Here is a 23,535-nt window from a genome sequence, read left to right on the forward strand (position 1 = left end):
CCCTCTCTTTATGTCAGGCTGAATTACATCTGACTATTTATCTACACAAGCAAAATGCTGCAGTAAAAATTCCACACTTTAAAAAAAAGAATAAAAAAATGGCACAATAGCTTATTGAGCAAAGGCCTACAAATGCACACTAATAAATTAGGTAGATAAATAATATACTTTAATGTTAAAATAAATACATTTGAAAAGTAAATAAATTAAAAAAGCACAACATTGTAATTTGATTAATGCCAGCCTACGTTGTCCTGTATTACAATATAAAAAAGTGAACTTTATTTGCACATTCACACGTGTTTTCTTTTCTTTCTTTTTTTTTTTTTTCCTTTTTTTTAACAAAATGGCGGCAGCGTTACTTTGAGACTCAAAGCACAATTTCTCCTCAGGCACCTGCCGCGCTCTGGCGACTGTATGGGGTCGTTTCCATGGTGACCGCGACTGCTGTAAAGGCCATCAGCACTGATTGGCTGGGAGCCTCTGAAGTGAAAGAGGAATAAGACGGGGTTGTCTGGGATTAAAAGGGAACTTGCTGCTGAGAGAGGTTTTTAAGAACTGTAAATTAGTGGTGTTCTGAATGACTCTGCTGATTGCTGCGAGGAGAAAGGTTTGACATCCGGAAAATCTACGCGAAGTGCTGAAGGTAAATGCGTCGGAACAAGACACACATCTACCAAGTCTAAGTGCCATCAAATTACTAGTCCAGGGTCTGTATTTTTCTAGGGTTGTTACAGTGAAGGCAGGAAATGCAGACAAAGGACTAGTTCTAAGAGGGCACTCGCTATCCTCTACGAAACGCAGGCTTTGCATCTGTACCTATCACAAAGCCAGGGGTGTTTTTGATGTCTGGAGAAAATGGATTTTTGAAAGGCCGGCGGATATCCTCACAAAGTCTTTCCCTTTTCTTAAGAACCACCTTGGGCTCTTATTACCAGCAGCTCTCACACCAGTGTGAAAACATTCCTCAATGTCCAGGACAACGGCAGCAGTTCTCATCACTGACTGATTATATAATTATCCTGCGTAGCCCAGGTAAGATCAAAACAGTTCCAGAGTCCACCTTGCTCTTTACTACATCTAAGATGCGTTTTATCCATCAGCATACTTGGTCCGCGGTCCAAGGCCTGAAAAAATTCCACTGTGAAAGTCCTCGTTTGCCACCTTCTTCAAAGCTCACGGCTTCAAAAACCCTGCTTTCATCAGCTGAAGCAGCTTTAATTCCTCAGGTGATTTGATGTCCATGCTACAATAAGAGTGTGTAGTCTACATCCAACTCATTACAGGTCCACTTTCTCACCCCCCTGTCGGGCAAGCACAGAAGTCTGATACAGAATATAGGTTGTGGCTGTGGACTCCATATGAGTCCACTGCATGAAATGCCGCGGTATTCATATGAGATATATGTCCAACACATGGAGCGTCAAAATACACTGGTGTGAATATGACAGCAAAAAGGCCTCTCCTTTTTTTAAAAGTCCAGGTAAGTTCAAGAATTTCTTTCTGTGTCTCTTTGATTTGTGGTTCTGTTTCACCTCTGCTTGATTCTCTTCTGTGTTTTTGCCAACTCTCTCATCAACAACTCGGTGGAAACAAAGCCCTTTGGACAAGGCGGTCCAGCTATGCGTGAAGCGTCACTCGCGGTGACAGTCGCTAGGACAAAAGGACGGCGGAGACGAGCAGCATCGCCACTGTGAGAAGAAGGCGGTCGCGTGATGGGCTGCTGCCACTGACGCTTTTCTCCAGTTTGGGAACTTCGGGGTTAAACTCGTCTGGGGAGAGAAAAGCGAGAAAATAGAAGAGCGTGAGTGTGAAAGCGTGCGCGTGTGCCAGACTGAAGGAAACGAACCATTACTCTATTATTAATTCATCAATCTAAAGGCAATGTGTGACGCATGCAAATTGTGCTTTAACATATGCAGAGAGAGAGACATGATGCAATTATCAACAAACCACCAATTATCATCAGCTCAGCTACATATGGCCACATTCCCCCTTGGGATGGGAAATTAAAAACACTTTTGTTTCTGATCTGCTTTTTTTTTTTGTTCATGTATTCCTCTTTTCACACTAATGATGTTTTTATCCTGGAGGGATTTCAATCAAACCAAATTACTATGGCCTCGCCATTGATTAGACACAACAGAACATTAGCTGGAGGGAAAAGACGGAGAAAGAGCTGGGAGAACACTTTTTGTAATATTCGGTAAAAAGTGGATTACACTGAGTCATTACGCTCTGGCTCGACATAATTTTGCCCATTATTTCCAGGGGGTTATTACACGCTAAAATAAAGCAAAAGGAAGCAAACAGAGCTCTGTTGCTTACACATCCATCACAAGTAAGGGCAACTTGGGCTTGCTGCATCCAGATGTGAGAAAGAACACTTTTTTCCCATCAAGTAATCTAACTAAGTGCAGAAGAAAGCTGCAATTTCTTCCTGACGCTAGTCACATTAGCCCACATCCGACATAAAAGAGAGATGTAGGTGCAGGGGAGGGGTGATGGAAGAGTTTATAGCCTCCGTATGTGACATACTGATATTATGTCGCACGATTAGGAAATGATTTGGGTTTAACAGCTGAAAATCACAGTGGAGAGATGAAAAGTACTTGTTTTGATCCAAGAAAGGATACATCTATTTGACAAATTGTACCCCAAAACTGACAAAAAATGTGTTTGTCTACTAAAATCCCATTACTTTCACTTTATTATGTTGTCATCACGACGCCTCAGTGCGTAAAAGTTCAGGCCAAATATCGTCTTCCATCAAAACCAGACTGGCTTTCAACAGGAAATGCATTAAACGAAGGGCGCAAGACGTCTTAAAAAATGTTTTTTCACTGTGACGCTAAAGTCTCGAGTTCGCTAAACGTAATAGAGACGGCAATGGCTGCAAGTGAAAACAAGGAAGGTGATAAGAGATAACAGACAGAGACAACAATCACATGTCAGCTGATGGTTGATGAATGTACGGAATTTTGTTTTTGTCGTCTCTGTCTGAGAGGAAACCATCCGACCGCTCTGGTTCGTCCTGGTTGTGTGACGCTTGCCCACGTCAGGGCTGTTCTTGAGGAACACAAAGGCGCCTGTCTGCGGCGCTGACACGCGACACTGAGGCGACAGGCGAGGCGGGGGGGAGAGTAAACCAGCGCTGCCTCAGGTCGGGGCCCACAGGTCAGAGCAGGGCCTTCACACCATCCGCTTTGTCTCTCCAGAAGGTTTCACAGAGAGGCTCCAGAAGTAAAATGTAACACTCCAGAAGAAGAGACACCCTGTTCCTGCAGAAGCTAGCTCTACCTTTTACATAAACAAGCGCATGCAGACACAACTCCATTCCCACAGCTGCTTGGTGTGTGAACCGATTTAGTTCGCGCCTTCTTCCAGACTTGTTTGTGGGCGCGAGGAGCTTTGACAATCACAAAGCAGCGCAATATGCAGCTCTTCAAAAACCCCGTGCTATTTAGGGAGGCCGCCCTTGGAAGATGAATGTGGGGGACGTCGGGTGCCTCGGGCCATAACAAGTTATCAAAGGTCCACAGTACGACACCTAACATCACAGCACATTGGTGGGATACAGCGATCAATTTCCGAGAACACAATCTGGTGCGGTCTTGTCTGTATCGGGTCTAACAACAGACGAGCACGAGGTGTAGCTCTCCTGTCCGCGGTGAACCGCCCGAGGCATTTACAGTGAGATAAGAAACATCAGCTCTAGACCGTCGACGAGTGGAAAAAGGTTGTCTGGTCCGATAAATCATTGCGCCAACTACGCCACGGCGATGGCACGCTCGCAGTGATGCGGAAACAGCATGAGGCGATGGACCTTCAGCGCTATAGGTCAGTGGGGGAGGTGTAAGAGTGCGAAAGGCATTCAACTGGCTTACACTCTATTAATACTCGCAGATCGATGCCTTAATGCCAGAGTGCACCTGAACACTGAAGCAGCTTCCTGCGTTCATAACCGAGACCGAGACTTGTCCTGAATAACTTGAGGAACATTCAGGGGAAATGAAAATCCACTGATATTGTTCTCAATAAAACCAGTGGAATGAAAGCAAGTATCCAAATAAAGATGGCATCTTTGCATGCAGTTGTGCTCTTAGAGCTCAAGATGTCAGCTTGAACTCTGGGAGGCTGTGAGCTCGGTTTAATCACCGCCCACATCTTCAGTGTTATGACCATCGATAGCAATTTCCACTTGCTGGAGGAACAGTCGACCAATCGGAGCTTTGCGGGCAGAATTAAGAATGGAGAGGCCGTCTTCCTGCAAAGCTACCGAGCTACATCCATGAAAAGGAGCAACCGAAAGATGGCAGCAAGCATGTGGATGAGACTGCTGCAGCTGTGAGTTCTTGTGAGACCACAAACAGAATTAACAACTCTTTAATCTGCAAATGTCTCTGATCATCGCGAATTCAACGGATGCATCGCTTGGTACTGACTGATTAGAACAGAAGTGATACGAAATTAGATAAGGCTACATGTCTGTTGTTAAGCTGCTACTAAAACTGCGATCAGCACCAAAAGGTGGTCCAACATGTTTCTGAACCAAAGGTTTCAGTTGTTCTGGCTGCTGAGGGTTGGCTCAGTGCAACGGAACCAGAACTGCATGATTTCGAGAAAATCTGCAACATAACAGGCCAAACAAATGAATCACAGGCGCCAGGGCCTATCGACACATCTTCAAAATGATCTGGTCAGGCTTGCATTTTCTGGTCCGCCACATAATTTATGCTTCAGCCTTCAGCCCACTGCTACTGCTGCAGACACTCAATATAAGAGGAAAGTGTTTAAGGGCAAGTGTGTCACAGATGGGAGAATGCATTGTATACTAAGCTCTGCTGCAGGAGACTATAAAGTTATGATTAATTCAAGGCATAAACCACAAGACTGATGCTGACTTCTTATAGCACGTTTGCAGCAATAAGCCTCCAGCTGATCTCTGCTGAGCAATAGGAAGCTACAAGCAGAACAGAGGTGTGCTGCTCGGGGTTTAGACAATAAAAATCAGAAAAAAAGGTAAATCCAGTCACACCTAAAGGCTAATTCTGGTTTATTACAACTTTTGTTTTTGTAGTTTATGTTACAAAGAATAGCCCAGAGCTGGAAACACTTACTTATATTGCAAGAAAGACAAGCGAGTCAGATGATCAGAGGGCTACTTATACACAGATTGCAAATTGCAGCGTCTTGTTTCACAAATGATAAACTGTGTTGGATGTTTACAGCAGACAGATTGGGTAATATTTTCATTGCTGGCCTTAATTTTCTTTTCCAAGTAAGTTTGTGTAACCCGGGGATTTGTTTAAAACCTGTATGGTCATCTTAATGCTCATGTTTCTTGCCCTGTCTGATTTTCGCAATTAACTCGGTGAGAGCAATCTTGTTCTTACCCACAGAAACGATGGCTGAAACTACAAAAATGAGTCCAACGGGCTGGAATTGTCCTTAAAACACCGTGTTAAATAAGGAAAATGTGACGTACAAGCAAAGCTAATAATAAAGTAACGAGGAAGCCAGCAAGTCCAAACATATGTGGAGAGAGAGAGGGAGAGAAGTGTTGATGCTAAGCCAGTCTGTGGGCTGGTCTGGTCCTGAGGGTGAGTCACAGAGTGGGTGTCCAGCGGTCAGCAGGGCCATCGGGGGTACGGGCTGTTTTTAAGTGTGTGTGCGCGCATACATCTGCGTGTCCCGATTTTGTTATTCTGCCAAATGTATTCAGCAAAATGCATCACAGCGCTCGAGGCTATGATTTTTTATGATTCTCTGCCAGTGAGCATTTTTTTTATATATTAAATTCTACGTAAGCTCGAGCCTGAGTTACTGCTGAGCAATTCGCCCACCACTGAGCTTTTCTTTCTTCCTCTGCCCCTTCTCTCTGCACCCTCTCTCTCTGCCCCCACTCCGGTTTTATCTCTCTTTCTGCCTGTTTCTCTCTCTCTCTCTGCCTTATCTGTCCCTCTTTCTGTCAGCTTTTCTCCTGCTGCATTTCTGCTTCCTGACTTTCTCTCTCTCACTTTGTCTCTCACTCTTTCCTGCCTCTCTCTCTCTCTCTCTCTCTCTCTGAAGGTACTCATTGCTGGTGGCTCAAGAGCTCTTTTCACTCTGTCGCTGCCGGCCTCAGTTTCCATCTCAGGCAGGTCACACTCTCTTAGCCCTCGTCACAGACTGCCCACAGCTCCCCGAAACAAGCATACTAAATGATTCCCGGCAAGAGGCTTTTGTTTGAGATGAGGATGGAGAAAGAGAGAGAAAAATAGAGGGTTTATATAACCACTCAGCTGCACAATTGACTTGCTCGCTGACATGCTTTCTCCTTAGGTAAACATGGACCTTTCGTTCCTTACAAGACCCCGACTGACTTGTGGATCTTGCTCTAGACAAAAAGGTCTTTTTCTCATATGTGCCATCATTCTTATTGGTGTTACTAACAATGTCCTTGCCTCACGTTAACACAGTGAAGAAAGAAATGTGACGGGGTAACACAAGCTGTTAGATGCAGGTTTTAAAGAAACAGAGATATTGGGGAGAGAAAGCCTTCTTGGTTCAACTTTGACCTACTGTACTTGTCATAGTTGGGAGCAGTTTTGCTGTTCAGTGGCTTTTCAGTAACATGCTGGAAGTGCTCATGTTCCACTTTGCCTCCATGTAAAGTGGTTTCTGACTGCTGCGTTCTCAGATATCAGCAAATACTTTGCATAGCCCTGATTCCAAAAAAAGATGGGACGCTGTGTAAAACACAAATAAAACAGAATGTGATAATCTGATAATCGGGGGAATGTATCAATCTGACTTTTCTTCTCCTCGTTCCAACGCTGATGCACTTCTGTTTTAGCACTCCCCAAATCTTTAATCACTTTCACTCACTGTGTGCAACTCATTAGAATAATTTATATGTAAGGCAACATGAGGCCAGCTATTGCTGGCACTAAAAATGAGTTAGCGTTCTGTCGTGACTGAATTAATGTAACTAATGAAACACTGAATTTTATAACGACATTGACAAATGAACTGTATTATACCGGTTTCCGCATTTTGGCTCGGTGCTTCCATATTACTTTGGTGATTATTATGTAATCATAACCGATAGAAATGATGGCCAAAACTATGAAAATAAGATACAAGATTTAAGAAACTGGAAACATCCTTTAATGTTGCGTAATAGATGTCATGGGTCTACTGTTGGCTTAAGCAGGTTCACTGCTTTACATTCATATTCACTTTCTCACACAGATGCCTGTAAATACAGTAAATGGTGTAACTACTTCTGATTGTTTCCTTGTCTTACCCCAACAACACAACTCTCAAGAGTGGAATATAAGGGTTTTACTCATCAACCAGCTATGAGCTGTGGATTTTCTTTTCCCAAACATAGAATGAAAAAACTAACAAATGGTTGGTTCCTTTCCACAATGATCAGTACATAAATGAAGCTTTGCAGCCACAGCCAAATACTGACCGGCATCTGGCAATCGGCTGCTGTTCATTTTCAGCAACTCAGAGTCACTCACCAATGTTGTGTATTTTGATGTTTGGCCTGACTGTGTAGACAGGAGGAGTCTGACTGGAGTCATCATCTCCCTGGGAAACTGAGAAACACGCCGCATTTACACACACACACACACACACACACACACACACACACACACACACACACACAGAAGGGCAGCAAGAGAGAAAGGAGAGGGAGGCATAAAAAGCAGAGGAGAGAAACAAAGATGGAGAGAGGGAGAGACAGGGAGAGAAAACACCAAATTAAAATGACAACACTGAGTGAAATGTGCATTTTAGGCACGGATAAAATGTGCACAGATACAGCAGAACAGTTGGTGCGCCCCTGCCGCTGAGAAAAGCACGAAAAAATCCTGGACCACGACTCCAGTCTTCCATCTGATGATTAAAAGCATTTGGAAGCGGCGGACAGAAATCATTTTTACATTTACTGTTCGTCTAGACACAGAATTACATTCAGTCTGCGTTGCCAAATTATTCGCGAACGAATGATGTGTGGGTTTGTTGATGTGCATGTGAATATGTCTTTGTTTGTTTTCCTCTCTTTTTTCAATGAAATGTGCACGTCTGTGTGAGCCTGTGATTCTGATGCATAGTTAGGAGGATGAAACAACATTTTAAGGAGGATTTAAATAGGAGCTGGTAGCAATCAATTTGCAGCTTTTTCGCAGATGTAAAGCATACGCAGTGAATATTCACATGTCTTTCTTATCTTTAAGGCTTTTAAGGGCGAAGGTGGGAGGCTCGCAGAGGAAATGGAAACGGTCTGGAGGCAGCTGAAATCAACAGCTTTTTGATAGCAAGCTGTTAAAATGACCTTGCTGAGTAAAGGTTGTGGATTGTAAACCGACTAAATGCACCAATGCACACATACCCATTCATGCACACACACACACACACGCACACACACACACACACACACACACACACAGGCGCTTTAAAAAAAAATGTATGTCTGACGTACAGCCATGTGCAGTGGCACACACATCACCCCAAAACACACACACACACACAGAAGCAAACGGAGGCGTGGTAGACACATCAATAGATTAGCCGTGACACCGGGATGGGGGGCGGTGGGTGTTAAGGTGATGTGTACACAGGGGCTGACACTGGCCTGAGTGTGGGATGTATTAGTGCTGACAAGGTTAGAGGAGAGGGGGAGGCTTTCAGCACTGGGCTCCCTGATCAAAGGCCTGCAGGGGAGAGAGCAGGCTACCAGGGTAAAAATAACACACACACTATACAGAGCAGCAGGCATCAGAGAGCCAGAAAAAGAGAAGAAGAGATAGACGGTGAGGGGGGGTAGATGGTCAAGAGAGCTGGGAGGGGAGAAGGGGATGGAGAGTGACAGAGAGGGAGAAGGAGGGCAGAGAGCTGGATTTTGCAGCTGAAACAGTTTTTTTTCCCTTTTACATCTTTTGTACGTCTTCACGAGAGCATGTCATTCTCAGAGAGAGATAGAGCATTACTGTAATAGCACTGAGACAGAGAATAACATTAAGCCATCACTCTCAAAGCGCTGCTTCGAGGGAAAAGACGCCATCATCAAAACCTCGCCAAGACAGCGTGCGGCAGAAAAGCCTCTCTCTGAGACAAGACTGTCAGATCTTAGTTTTTCTCTCTCTCTCTATCTGCCTCTTTGTCTCTGTTTCTCTGTGTGTTTGGGAGATAGAAAGAGATGGGAGGGGAGAGGAAAGTGGAGACAAAGTGGCACAGAAAGAGAGGAAATGGTGTAAAATGAGTGGGAGAGAGAGCTGTGGAGGTGAGACGAGAGGAGTTGTTGGGTCTCACCGGTGGAGCAGCAGACGTAGACCCTCATTCTCAGGCAGCTGTGGCCGTGGTGGTGGGTGGGTGTGGCTGAAACGGAGAGCAAACACACAGCATGTCAACCTTGTGCCCTCTGCAGGCCGCACCACCCTCAACATTCAGCTGTGCAAACTGCGGCGCTGCAACCGAGCAACCGCCTGTCCTCAGCTGAACTTCCAGAATCTATTAGCAACACCCACGCGCCATCAACTCGTGTGGGTGACAGCAGCTGAAGAGAAGATATTAAAATACTGGACGTGCATCATCCTCAGGCTCTTTCCATCCATCACAGTAAACCAGCGCTGGTGTTTAGCGGCCTGACTCACAGATATAGTAGTACTCCTGGCCCACGTTGAACTCGTAGCCCAGCGAGAAGGCGCTGTAGCGCTGGAACTTCTCTGAGAACTTGATGGGAGCGTGAGGCGCGTGGGGCCGGTTGCACTCCCAGCGCTTGGAGCCCAGCTGGGGGTCGCAGGTGCGGTAGCCGCGGTAGCTGACCATGTAGAGGATGTACTGCTCGGCCACGATGCGCTCCAGCGTCCCCCGCTGGGTGGTGTTATAGTGCGGGCAGTAGATGTCCAGGTAGTCATTGACGCTGACCTGCACCGTGTAGCCCTCCCTCCGTAGCCTGGATTAATAACACAGACGGGTGGATGAAGAGAGAGAAAAACAGACAGAAATGTGGATTAGTAACCAGGGACGCAAATGATTAATTGTTTTCATTATCTGTTAAAGGAATAAAATCTGACATTTGGAGCCTTGTCATCAGCGTGAGGTTGCCAGGCAACCACGCTCCAGAAAATCCCTTCTCTCAGCCAAAAAATAGTCCAGCACATAAAAAAACGCAACTTGTCGTTGCTACAAACAAGATGTTGATTGGTGAGCTTCACAGGTGCCTGTGGCCAGCTGGCCAGAGCCAGGCTAGCTGTTTCCCTGTTTCCAGTGTTTATGCTAAGCTAAGCTAACCATCTCCTGGCTGTACCTTCATATGGAAAAAATTTAAGTATGGTATCATATCATCTAACTCTTGTCAAGAAAGTGAATAAGAGTATTTCCCAAAATGCTGAACTTGTCTTTTAAACCTAATTATCTTTATAATCAATCACTGATTGATTCTACATCCCATAAAATATCAGGAAATAGTGAAAAATGAGCCCAAGGCAAGCCAAGATATCTGATTTACAATGACACCAAACAGAGTAAAGCAGCAAATACCCACATTTGAGAAGCTGATTTTTTTGATGAATGAATTATGATGAATTATTTAAATGATTAATCAGATGTCAAAATCATTGCCTTATGATTAGTTGATAAATCAACTGGTGTTTTCAGCACAAGAGTTAACATAAAAGCATCACAAAGAAGCCAGAGAGCGATAGACTCTTCCCTCACTGTACATGAACACCCTCTTTCCTTCTAGAGATAAACTACTACACCTTTCGCCCCCCTCCCCGCATAGAAAAACACACATTTCCTCACTAAATGCCTCGTGGCGAGTGCTGAGAACAGTGCTGAGAATGATAATCTGTACTCCTGTCTTCCCCCCTGAGCCCGCTACAGGCCGGGTCACTGAGGCGGAAGGAGATCCTGTCAGTGGCGATGTATGCTCCGGCCGCAGGGGAGCACAGTACATATGATGGACCAAACTCCCTCTGCAGCCGCCGCTCATGCACGAATAGGCCGTTAGCAGGTAAAGAAGGCTGCTCTGAGGTTGAGCGTGTGCGTGTGTGCGCGATGTACACGATGGTACAGTAACCCCTCAGTTGATTTAAGGCTCCTCACTGAACAACAGAGACAATGATGTGATATGATTTCACATTCAGATGCCACGCTGTGATCTTCGCTGTTTATAATACTAAGTATACTTATTATGTAAATTACACAATCTGTAATTAGACAAAGTAGAAGTCATTAGAAGGGCTCCTGCAGGTGAGCTGATGAGATGGGAATTGTCCTTGGCTGCAGTGATGTGTAACCTGCACCAACAACGGCTGTAATGACTCGTTGGTACCACTAGGTGGGGGTATTGCGCCGTGTGTCGTGTAAACAGCGATCTCCCCTTTTTCTCTGCACTCATTTTTTCTCTCTGTTTGGTTGTCTCCTCTTTCGTACACATTTTCTGTCACACACATACAAAGGAGCACACACTCACGCACACTTGCAACCATCCCTCACTGTGTATACATTGTGCTTCTACACACACACACACACACACACACAGCTGTGGACACGCTCACACAAGCATGTGCACACGTGCATACGTTACTAGGTCAGGCCTCCAGAGAGATTATTATTCAATTACAAAATGTGGATCAGAAATGTCATAGCACCTCTCTCCCTCTCTCTCTCTTTCTGTCTCGCCATCTTTTCTCATGGTGGGGTTGCAGCCGTTCCTTTTTGTGGATCCTCTCCTCCACTGCCATCCTCCTTTTCATCTCCACCCTTTCTCTTCCTTTACGCACATGCTGAGGCAGATGAATATCAATTCTCTTAACCAGTGTTTCTTTTTGGGCCATCAATCTTATCTGCGCTTTCTATCCCCGCTGCTCAGATGTGAGATGACAGACTTTTGTCTTGCGGGAAGAGACAACACAGCTATGCTTCAAAGGGACTATATTTAGAGAGGGGGGTGTTGGTGGTGGAGGAGGGTGGGAGAGCAGAGGGGTAGAGATAAAGAGGTACAATTGGTGTGGGATGGAGAGAATGGTAAGTAGATAGACCAAAGATGAAAGTGGAAGAAAGAGGGCGCGTTGAATGTGAAAACATGCGATGAGGAGAATCCTGGATGCGGGCGGCGTGTAAAGAGTGATGCAGTCATTGAGAAACAGGTGAGAGGACGGCGGCGTGCGAGAGGAGCTGGGTGCAAGGAAGCAAGAGCGGGAGGAAGAGTGTGTGTGCCTGTGTTTGAGTACTCAAAAGTATTTATGGAGAAAAGGATGCTGGGTAACTGACCAGCGCTGCATTTGGTGTTTTTGTTTTAAGATTTAGATGAATCAATTGGTCAGTTAATCTATAAAATGTCAGGAAAAATGACGGACATGATGATCTTCAAATTGCTTGTCCGCAATCCAAAATCCAAAGATATTTAATTTTCACTGATATAAAACTGAAAAGTTTTCAGCATTATTTCTTAACAAATAACTTAACAATCATCGTAATTATTGCTGATTAATATTCTGCCGTATGGCTAATCATTTTAACACTAGATGAACATGCAAGCGTGTTATTTTACTGTTTTGGTTCTCACTTAGCCTCAGTAGGCATAACTAAACAGCAGGAGGTCCATTTGTTCCAAACGTAGAGACAGCAGTAGAAGAAGCAGGAGAAGAAAGGAAGAGGAGGATGAGGAGGAGGAGGGAACAAATGAAAAGGTAAGGTGGGGCAGAAGGGAAAAACGAGCATGAAAGGGTGGAGTGAGAAGAACAGGCTGGCTGGGTGAGAGGAGTCCCTCTAGGTGTACGCCGTTATATAAGCAGTCCACTTAGTGGCACAAGACAGAAAGGTTGCAGGGCAGCGAGGAATGGAGGGAGGAGAGGAGAAACAGAAGAAGAGGGTGAGGGGAGATTTAATAACTTAGTGGGAGGAGGGGGGCGGGTGAGGGAGAGAAATGCACGGAATGATGACAACAAAGAGAAAGGCGCAGAAAGGGAGGCAGAGGCCTGGACAGAGACGTAGTGCTCCCCGGGGACCGACATATATGTGGTAAAAGTGCATAAAAGAGACCGATGGCTCTCATTCTCTCGCTGTCTCTCTTCCCTGCCCTCTCCTGCTCTCTTCCTCTCTTTTCTGCTCTGCATTGTCTCTGTGGTGGTTTTGCTGTCTCATCATCATTTTCCTATGAGTGGGAGTGCGCAGCTAGTTAGTAAAGGCGGCACAAGCTGGTGAGGACTTCTCGGGGAGGCAGATAGCAGAGAGAGAGAGAGGGGAAGACAGAGAGAGGAGGGTGGAAGGGGTGAGGAAGATGAGACAAAGATAGCACCACTGCACCTTTCACATCTGCGCTAAAAAGAGTCTTTGGAGAATACTGTCGCTATCAATAAATAACAATGGCGAGGTTTAGCTACAGCTAAAGACACTCAAAAACATACACTGGACAGAAACAGAGCATCTCCTACGGCTACAGAAAATCTACAATTCCTGCAGTGGAAAAGAAACCAGGCAAACATCAGAGGGAATAATTTGTCAGCAATAGAAAACGAGGAGAAATGTGAAACATTATCAGAAAAAATTCCCCTCACTTTCCACATGAGTGATGTCAATCATTTTTTTTGTTTTGCTTCGCCGAGCTTAAAACTAAAACAAATCCATGTCCTCTGTCATTTTTTTCTGAATAGTAATTTTTGCCAGATTGCATCAAAGTGAAAGCAGGCGCACGAGCGCTGCTGGCTTTCAAGGAAAATAATACCAGCGCGATTGTGTTTTTATTTTTTGTTGCTGCTGACATGAATGAATATGAGAAGTCTAAATCCACCAAGGGTATTCTTCACAGTCTGAAGTTAGTGGTGTTTGTTGTGCTGCAGGTTCGCCCAACATTACTGCCAGAGGCTCCAACTGTTTCCAAAAATCCATTAAAAACAGCTGGAAGAGACAAGTTGTTGCTTTTGACAAACGTAGTCCAACCTCGCAGGAGAAGCGACAGTAATAGCTTCTGAAGGTGACAAAAAAAACACTTGTTGGTTTCGTGGGTATTAATACTGATAGGTGCAGTGGGAATGAAATACACAAGTATCCTCCTTTGTAAATGCACAGATCACATAACTGTTTGAGGCATACTAACAGAGCAAAAACCTTGCTCTGTTTGGCCACATTTTCCTTCCTGATTCGTGTAAGGGTATCAAGAGATTTCATCTCCAACTCCCTTTGCATGCCCGCACATCTGAACAGAGCTTTCCTGAGTTAAAAACAGAGAGAACAGAAAGACGATCACACCCCCCACCCCAACAGTAAGTAATCTATGTCTAATTAACTGTACAAAGTTGTTTTTTGTGTGTCTGCATTGTCATTATTGCTTTCGAATATGGCTGCCATGAAAAATTAGTTCATTAAACTTTTTATCAAAGTAATTATGTATAATCTTGTACTCGCTGCTGTGTACCTCTGCAGCATCACTGTCTAGCTGTCGTAGAAGCTTCTCGCAGTACAGATGAGGTCAGCGTGTCGTCGTCATTGATGACCTTAAAAACACTCTCTCTGGGGTAATCAACATCAGCCTCATCAGGAGGATAAACTACCGATGCGCGAAATGGCGTGACTTAGATGCCATTCTCCGATCGTCTGTTTACCACCGACAAGGCTCCTCCAATCGAGTCCCCTGGCAGGGACAAGCTGGGCTCGGCTGTTTTTCTCTGTACCTCAGCACCAAAACTCATTACTCGCGCACGCACACGTGCACTCAAAAGACGCAGACAACCATCAGACATGCATGCGGGCGCGCGCACGCGAGAGCAATGTCTCTCGTGAGTCTTCGCTGATTGAGTTAACGCCGCAATTAACGGCCCGGTTTACACTGTTTCGATCCAAAATGGTGGATTGAGGGTGGAACAAGTGCTGAGCCAGTCTGTGGGAAGAGGCAAACGCTGCAACTCTCTTCTATCACTATTAGACCGCTGGGAGTCATCCACCAGTTTGCTCCACAACGTCTGTCCACTCCGGCCTCAGAGAAATTGAGGAACATTACCGTTTCATATTTACCGATTCCTGTACAAACCTCCCCTCGGCTTATTCCCCGGCATTCCACCTTTGCTTCCCTCATTCCAAAGAGCTCTGCCACATTTCTTTCCCGGCCTTTATTTAATTCAGAGAAGCTGCGCCGTGACGTTTTTAACATCTACAGACATCCACACCTCAGAGATGCACTGTAAAGCCACGGCGTCCGTCATCACCTGCAGTATATAGCTCAGCTGAGGAAATTACAAGCCTTGCTCAAGGACACCTTGACGGCAATCACCTTTTCAAGATGACCACGTTAACAGCAGTTTATCAGTTTGAACCAGTCGCGTCTCAGCCTTTGTGTTCCCTGGCTGACCTCGGTGCGGACGAGCCATGTTTTCTGCTGCTTCCTGTGCAGCAGCTTCACATCACTGTAAATCAAACTCGTTGACATTATGTCCGCCGTGTGCTCTGCTGCTAGGCGACACTGCTGCAGAGAAATGCCAAAGCTCAAATGAATTAATCACTTCAGTAATTAATACATTTGTGTTGATGTTACCTGTTCATGACATTTACACTGCACGCCTGCAACAATGAGGTGGAACAACTTCATGAGTGCAACATTAAGTGCTCTACTGCTGCTGTAGTTTGGACATGCAGAAAGTTATGAATTGTAGCTTCAAAGTGATACTTTATTGACCTTCTATAAGCCAAATCTCTTTGCTTTCCCCTCTCGGTGGGGCGTCACAGTGCAGCCTCAGCTAAAGAACAGCATCCAGCAGCTCATGGGGCCCATTCTTGCCGACACAGGGCTGAAAATGGATGTTTTAGTTAAAGGACGCACTCTCTGCTCACTATTCCACCCTGCAGTTCAGTTGCTTGGTGTCTCCGTGTCCCCCAGCCTTGCTCCGGGCGTGCTTTTAGTAAAGTGGGTGGGGGCTCGAGGGACACGCTCAGAAATGTAACGTATTAGCCAACTTAACTGAGGCAAACGCACCTATGTGAGCGGGGCATGCAGCGTGTCACATATTAAGGAACAGAGAGTTTCTGGCACCACCCCTGGATTTACAGTCCAAGCTGGTGGAGGAGATGATGCAGAGATGAGTCAGGACTCCAGCCGAGTGGTTAAACAACACGGACCAAAAATACACCCAGGCTGGGGGTTTGGGACACTCCGAAGGGGCAACAAGATGATAAACAAGATGGAAAATTAGAAAATCAAAATGCCTCACACAAGGGCTCCATCCACGAGCTGTCAGTTGTTCTTTTTTGAAATTCATTAATGCGTCTTTTTGTCTCTCAAACAAAACAAAATGGTGAGAAATCCCTATCACAGTTCACACACTCCAAGGGAATGACTTCAAATTGCTCTGATAAACAGCCCAAACCCAGATGTACTCAATTTACAATGATACAAAAGAGAAGCTAAAAGCAGCAAATTTTCTGCATTAAAAAATAAAATTTTATTTGTTATTTGCATTTGCTCAAATATTTCTTCCAGCTTTTTCCTTGTGGGATAGTTTTATGTCTTCAGTGTGTTAAAATCTACTACAACAGAAAAGCATAAGAAGTGAAACTCCCCCTCTGGTTGAACGGCTCACAACTCGTACACATAAGAAATGTTTCAAACGTGGTCGAAAGCGCTCTGTTTTAACGAGTCATGAATAAAAAAGGCACGTAGCGAGGCACTGGCCTAACGCAAAGGGCACTTCGTGTTTACTAGCTGGCTCAGTGGGCATCCTTATTTGAATTGTGGCAGTAAGGGAAACAAAACATGATCATGATCAACATAATAACGCCATTTCCACAGCTCCCGCCTCTGATTAAATCTCTTGCAAAGCATTATGGGTTGCTGCCAGCTCGTTCAGAGGAAATATGAAGCGGCATAAATTTCATTGATTAATCTATGTGGCTTAAGCTGCTCTTTACTTTCTAGACATCCACGGAGGAGGTTTAAATATCAAACAGAAATATGGATGACACAGTTGAATATTAAACTGTGGCTCTCCTCCAACTAGACTCTTTGCATAAAATACATGTAATAGAGGACATTGGGCAGCTTTTTTTCCTTTTATTACAGTGAAATGTTTCCAAGGACCACTTGGGAATGTTTTTCAGTCTATAATTGGCCACTCTGCTTTGGGCTTTGCATTGGTGTGGCAACTCAGACTATGGCTCACACTTTAGTGAGCACTCAAATGCAGCAATAAACTCACTATTTTAGTGACTATGGTTTAATGCAGCTGAGATTTTGAGAGGCTAAAATAGCAGTGCTGTATCCTCCGTTGTGTCCAAAATTGTCCTGTTGACATTTTAATGGTGAAAACAGGACGGATGACACACACACGAAAGACAGTAGCATGGTGCAGTAGAAAAAGAGAATGGGAAATCCTCCTCTCCTAATGACAGAAAACCTTCAGAGGTGCCGCGAGGTGACGTCAGGCCGCGGTCGAGTCCTGAAAAGTCATTCATCCTGCTGAGCTCGTGGTGTGATTATATCCTGCGACAAGCTGCGATAACAAGGGTCCATCTCTCTCAAGGTGAGGCTCTAATTGTACCTCACTATTAAAGGCTTGATCGCCCACATCTGCTCTCTCGCTCTCTCCGCCGAGCTCACTCCTCATTTGCTGCCTCACGCCCGACACACTCCCGCCTCTCGTTCGCCTCTCATCCACTTTGCAGAATGATGGCGTCAGATGATGAAAAGCACCAATCATTGCCCCGTTTCCTTTCCTTCACGTTCTCCTGCAAAAGGTCCCACATTCTTACGTGGATAATGGAGCATGCCGACCCTGTGGAAAACCACTGTGTGTGTGTGTGTTTATGAATGTGTTCAGGTGAGGACGCAGTGTTCTCTGAACAAGGTTGAATTTGACGTGTTGTCAGGTGGTTGAATGGGGCGCTGGGTGCAAATCAGAATGATTTGGAGTTTGTAGTAAGAGGAGATGGCACAAGGAATACATGAAATCCAAAATAAAGACAAGACTAGCTGTGAATGACATGACTTTACAGTTAATGATGCAGGAGGAGCTGCTTTTTAAATGGGAAACAGGGGAGGCCATGTTGCCTCAAACAGCATAGACAGCATGTGGATGTAATGCCTTTTTTTTGCATATCACTGAATAAAAGCAGCGATCATTCAAAATAATGAAATCAGGATACTTTTTTTCAAAATAGAAGAGAAATGTAATTCCAACGCCACGTTTGATACATTCTGTACGTATTCTCTGTTTGCTGTTCTGCCAAACATCTGTTAAGTGCCTTCACCTAATGGACCTCGTGGCCATATGGTGCCTGCTGCATCATGGAGCAGGAAACAGTCTAAATTCAGAAAACGATGAATCATGTGCAAATTAGACAATAAAATTGTGTGAAACTGGCAAAAAGTGAATATTTAAACTGTGCATTAAAAGAAATCTGTGCAGCAGGTGCAGCCGCCACGACAACCTTACTCAAGAACGCAGCCCGCCCTGCCTCACGCATTTTGTTATGAATCTGTTCTAATACAGTTGAGGTAGTTAAAATTACACTGAAGCATCAACAATCAATGTCTTTCCACTGGGTACTGATTCATCTTGGTGCTAAAATCGCTACCCAAAGTCAAAATAAGAGCTGGAAAATTCAAGCTCTGACCGGCCGTGTGGGCGCATCGTCGCAAACCTGACCTAACTACCGTGAAAACACACAGATTTCTAATTTGTTTCTAGCATACTGCTGCTTAAATGTAAAGGGTGCTGGCCTAAGAGAGAGAGAGAGCGAGAGAGAGAGAGAGAGACAGGCAGACAGGCGGAGGGACAGAAAGCGAGAGAGCAGAGGGGATGTGACACACAAAAGAAGCTCTCATCAGGATGAATTCTCCACAGTACACGGCCTCAGCCAGGGTGCCAGGCAGCTCCCGCTAGCCCGCCGTGGCCATGTCCGAAAACTAAGTGCTTATCTCATCCGTCTCCGGCTGGCTGGCCACTGACGGAGCAGAGGACACAGTTAAGAAAAAGACAAAGAGGGTTGACGCGTCAGCTTACGCATAGGCGGGCAGGTGAGGCTGAGCACAAAATAACCACCGCATATGAGAAAATATGAGTACCGTAAAATATAACACAAGCGTAAATCCACAGAGAGGCTCATGAGGCAGGAGACAACTGCTATTATCTTTATAAAGTGTGGTATGCAAGCTTTGAAGTTCTGTGTGTGAGGGGCTCGGCTGCTCTCACAGGAAGTCAACCGCAGTGGGGTGTTCTCTTTCAAAAACCTCCGTCTTTAAGCCCCTACTCCGGGCTGGCACACACACCCCTCTCTCGGCGAGAACGAAAGAGAGGAAAGAGAACAAAGATGGGAGAGAGGGAGCCGGGGAGAGAGAGAGGTGGAGGGGAAGAAAGAAAAGATGAAGGAAAGTAGTTCTGGGTCAGATTTAGACTGGACGATATTCAGGCAGCACCAACCTAATGGATGCCAAGTAGAATAATCTGGTCTTTTATCTCCGAGCCATGGCAACTGCTGGGCTTCACGTAGGTACGCAGCCTCCCCCTAAAGACCACCAAACACACACAAACACACACACTCATGCGCTTTTAAAACTCTTGAAGGAAACGTCAAAGCAAAACGAACACACTCCCTGACGACTGAGGCTAAACACAATAAACTTCCACGCGGCATTTATCAAACGCCCTCGCGTTACGTCATTTTCAGCTCGCGATATTCCCCAAATACACAGAACGTAAGAGGCGCAAACACAACCGAGCTGGCCTCCATAAATAATTCACCCGTTTTCTTAAAATAACCCATCGCCCTTTTAAAATATACCCTCTTTTCTTTGTGCAAACAACCCTCCAGCTCGCACAGCAGAGTGGTCATGGAGTAATTATTTACACGTTCCACCAGAGAGCACTGATAAGAGCCTGCATAGGAGGAGAGAAAGAGCTAGTGGGTTAGGGGATGGGGGGGGGGGGGGTACGCTCAGGTAGCATGTCAATCTGTGGCCCATTAGCAGGTGATGCCAGGCAGGCATGTTCAAAGCAGCTCCCAAGGTACGACGGCCCTCTCTCTTCTGAATAATTGACCGGCCGCAGCCCACGTTTCCTCGCTCCCCTCCGTCCCTCTCTATCTCCTCTGCGTCACCTGTGCGCCTCCTCTCCTCTTATTGTTCTCCTCTGCTTCCATTTTCTCTGTCTTTTGTGTTTTCTTTCATACTTTCCCTCCATCCCCCCCCCCCCCCCCCCCCCCCCCCCCCCCCCTCCCCCTAGGCCTGCGAATTGTGAAGGTTGCCGGTACGTATAGGCACTTATGTAAGTGAGGAGATAAAGAGGGGAGCGCTCTGAAAGCCTTCGGTGCGAGGCATCCTCGGAGAGACGAGGCATCTTTCTGCGTGTTTGCTTCTTCAGGACAATTTGTAGCACCACAGCTGCTGTTTGGTAATACATGCGGACAGTGACGGGGAACTGGGAGGATGAAATGCTACATGTGTCGGCTGTTTCGTGTCCGCACACCTCCGATAGATTGGGAGGAGGTTTGAGAGGACGGTTGAGAGGCTTGAATACTGAGCAGGCTCAGGTGAGGCTTCAGGGATATAGACCTGGAACGCAATGAGGGTTGGGAAGGGATGGGAGCAGAGTTTGTTACACCACACAATGATACTCAAGGATATCCACCTGCTCTCTCAGTGGCCACAATGCCTCCTCCTGTATATGGAAACCCCCTTTCTGGAACAATTTTGTGATGAGGCGCAAAACATTATCCTGAGGAATCAAATCAAATTCCCCTCGCCTCCCTTCGCCATGCAGGGCAGCATCTGGCTGGGGCCACTAATGAATGCCGCCTCATGCCATCTCCTAATGGAATTGCCTTGTCTTGGAGTTCACTGCTGTGACACCGGCTCAGCAGTGGCAAAAAGATTACCAGAAAGATTAAAAGACAGAATAAACCAGAGGCTGCACATGACAGGCGGCCAGGCCCCGAGATCACACATTAGATAATTGGTGCAAAAAAAAAAAAAAAAATCCCCCGTCTCTGTCTCTCCTCTGTTTTCTGCTGAGGTCTGGAAATGGTGGGCAGCAGATCCCCGCCTGGCGTGCTGTCACACCTCCGCAGTGGAAACTGTTTGAAGAGGCTGGAACAAAGCTTGGGTGGTGTATGTTATGTCTGTGTGAAAATGCTGCCTTTGTGGGCCCGGTGACGAGCCTAAATCAATGGCGTATAGTTACGCAGCTGGTTGATGCAGCGTCGATCTTCCTGACATACACAGACAGGCAGAAATTCGCACAAAGACGAGCACGCACTTTCTTCCTCACTCCAAAACAAACACCCTTTCACTCCACTACACATGCATGCTTCATCTTCCTCTCTCATTGTGCCAGTGCATCTTTCCCTCCTTTATTTTTTCCACTTTGCTTCACTCGACAATATCTTTCTATCTATCTACAATGTGTAGTTATCTCTCCCTCCATCTCTTCCCCTCGCGGAGCAGCCCAGCGATGGGTTTGTGCCCTTTCATAATTCATGGAGTTGTTCTTATGGCTCAGGCAGCCATGTCGGATGTGAATCTGTGCGCCTCAAAGGCTCTCTCAGCCTTCACCGCCTTAGCCAGGAGGGTTAGTGCTCGGGCTACTGTGCTCAGGTACCATGCAACACTAAATCAACACGCTCAATCACACCTGGGTCATACGGCACATGCAAATTCGCTGCTTCTGTTTAAACCTCCACAGACTACAGCACCCTTTTCTCAAAGTCAATTTGGTATGCTTTTACGCAGCCAGCCATGGGGCCGCACAAAAATTCAATATCATCATTTATCAACGCCAAGCCAATTCTTACTGTGATGTGACTGTATCACCTTATTGTTCTATATATTTGTCTGTTATGAGCAGGTTGTAAGCAAAAACTAAAAAATACTGAAATTGAAATCATGAAATTATTTGGACGCATATGAAGAGTTTATGGCTTGAAACTCTGATTATCATGTGTGATTATTTTATTAGTGATTTTGTTTTCTTTTGCCATATTGTGATAAATATTTAAGCGGCAAATATTCTTTAATCCATATTAACCATTTTTTGGCCACTTGGGGACAGCATAACAAGCTGTAAACACAACACTGGACATATTATCACTTTATAAATTGCTGTTGTGTTCGCAAACAGTGGCTTACCAAACATATACAGACCAAATCACTCTATTTAGTTCTTGTTTAGCTAGGTGCTAATTCTCCACTATCAGAAACATTATCATCATCATAAAGCTGGGAGTCGCAAAACCAAAACAACATGCTGAAAGATGCTAAAATGTAGAGCTGAGAGGAGCTGCAGAGTCAGATGATAATTCTCTGTGGGTTTGTCCTTACGAGACTCCCCTTTGACATCATACTTACATCCATTAATATAAAACATTGATTAGAGCAGCTTTAAACATCCCTTCATTGCCCAGGACAAGGTGCCTACCATTGATTCCATCTAAACCAAACGCTAACAGAAATTTGCAATATTAGCTGTGACTATGAAAAAATAATAAAAAAAACTGAAAGTGTAAGCATGCATGTAAAAGAAAAAATTCCACATTTTCAAATAATTTGGTCTTGTTGTAAAATGACAGACTTTGATTGTCACTTGATTGGAAGCTGAATTAAGTTGCAGGTTCTCACTGTGCAGATCTGCGGGTAAAATGGTCCATGAGGCAGGAAAACAAAGGGTGAGAGTCTTTGCTAAACAGGCGGCTGAATCACTGTGTTTCATGTGCGCTGTATGCTATGTATGCATAAGCACACACACACAGATGAACACACATATTCGCCTGCCTACGATCCCATTAAACACACACACACCTCAATGGCTAAGCACCCACAGCTGGGCTTTTCTTTTCTCACACACCCAGCCCCAGATGAGTGACAGCTTTATGGAGACACTCACAGAAACACATACATTAAACACACACTCGCACACTCCACAACCACACACACATACACACACACACGCGCAGCCTCGCACCAACAGAATGAAAAGGAGACTCGTTAGCCACTTTAATCAATGTTAATCACTGCAGACTCGCCTCACTGTCAAGACTGCGACAATGTCTGTCTGAGAAGGAAGGGAAGAGAAGGAGAGATGGCGCAAAACAGACGGAGGGAGAGAAACACAGACAGTCTGGGTGGAGCAGGGCGGGGAGGGTGTAAAAATGTGAAATGGTATCCAAAAATATACACTGGCCATGAAGCGGTGGACCCTTTGCAGTTTTGATGTACTTTATCTTGTTTTTCAAGGTCTGTTTCTTGGGTCCGTGTGGCTGGGCCTCTGTGGGAGACGTGGTCGGGCCAGGCTCACGCCAACGGGGTTTAATTTCAGCTGCGGGGGGGTGGGCAGGAGTACGGAGAGGGAGGTGGTAGAGGGCACAGAGAGGGTGGATGCAAGAGGTAGCTGGGCAGAAAGATAGAGAAGAAGGATAGGAAAAGAAGAGATGAAGGAATATAGAGGGAAAGATAAGAATTGAGTCGAATGGGAGGGGGGGTGTGCCCAGGCATTGAGATAGCAGGGAGGTGAAACGCTTTAAGCGAGGCGGAAGAAAGGGATGCAGAGACGG

General features: G+C 45.5%; 1 protein-coding gene across 1 annotated transcript in view; it reads right to left on the reverse strand.

The window, feature by feature from the left end:
• Positions 1-1,509: 1,509 nt before the first annotated feature.
• The window catches only part of efna3a (ephrin-A3a), a 53,925-nt gene continuing 31,899 nt past the window's right edge, over positions 1,510-23,535 (reverse strand). The window contains exons 2-5 of the mRNA XM_041955997.1: positions 9,651-9,952; positions 9,310-9,375; positions 7,515-7,592; positions 1,510-1,772 (exon numbers count right to left, since the gene is read on the reverse strand). Coding sequence (XP_041811931.1) covers positions 1,654-1,772; positions 7,515-7,592; positions 9,310-9,375; positions 9,651-9,952 — 565 coding nt within the window. The 3' untranslated portion in view covers positions 1,510-1,653. The remainder of the gene's footprint in view (positions 1,773-7,514; positions 7,593-9,309; positions 9,376-9,650; positions 9,953-23,535) is intronic.

Source organism: Chelmon rostratus, chromosome 16 (assembly GCF_017976325.1).
Source record: "Chelmon rostratus isolate fCheRos1 chromosome 16, fCheRos1.pri, whole genome shotgun sequence".
Classification (NCBI taxonomy): Eukaryota; Metazoa; Chordata; class Actinopteri; order Chaetodontiformes; family Chaetodontidae; genus Chelmon; species Chelmon rostratus.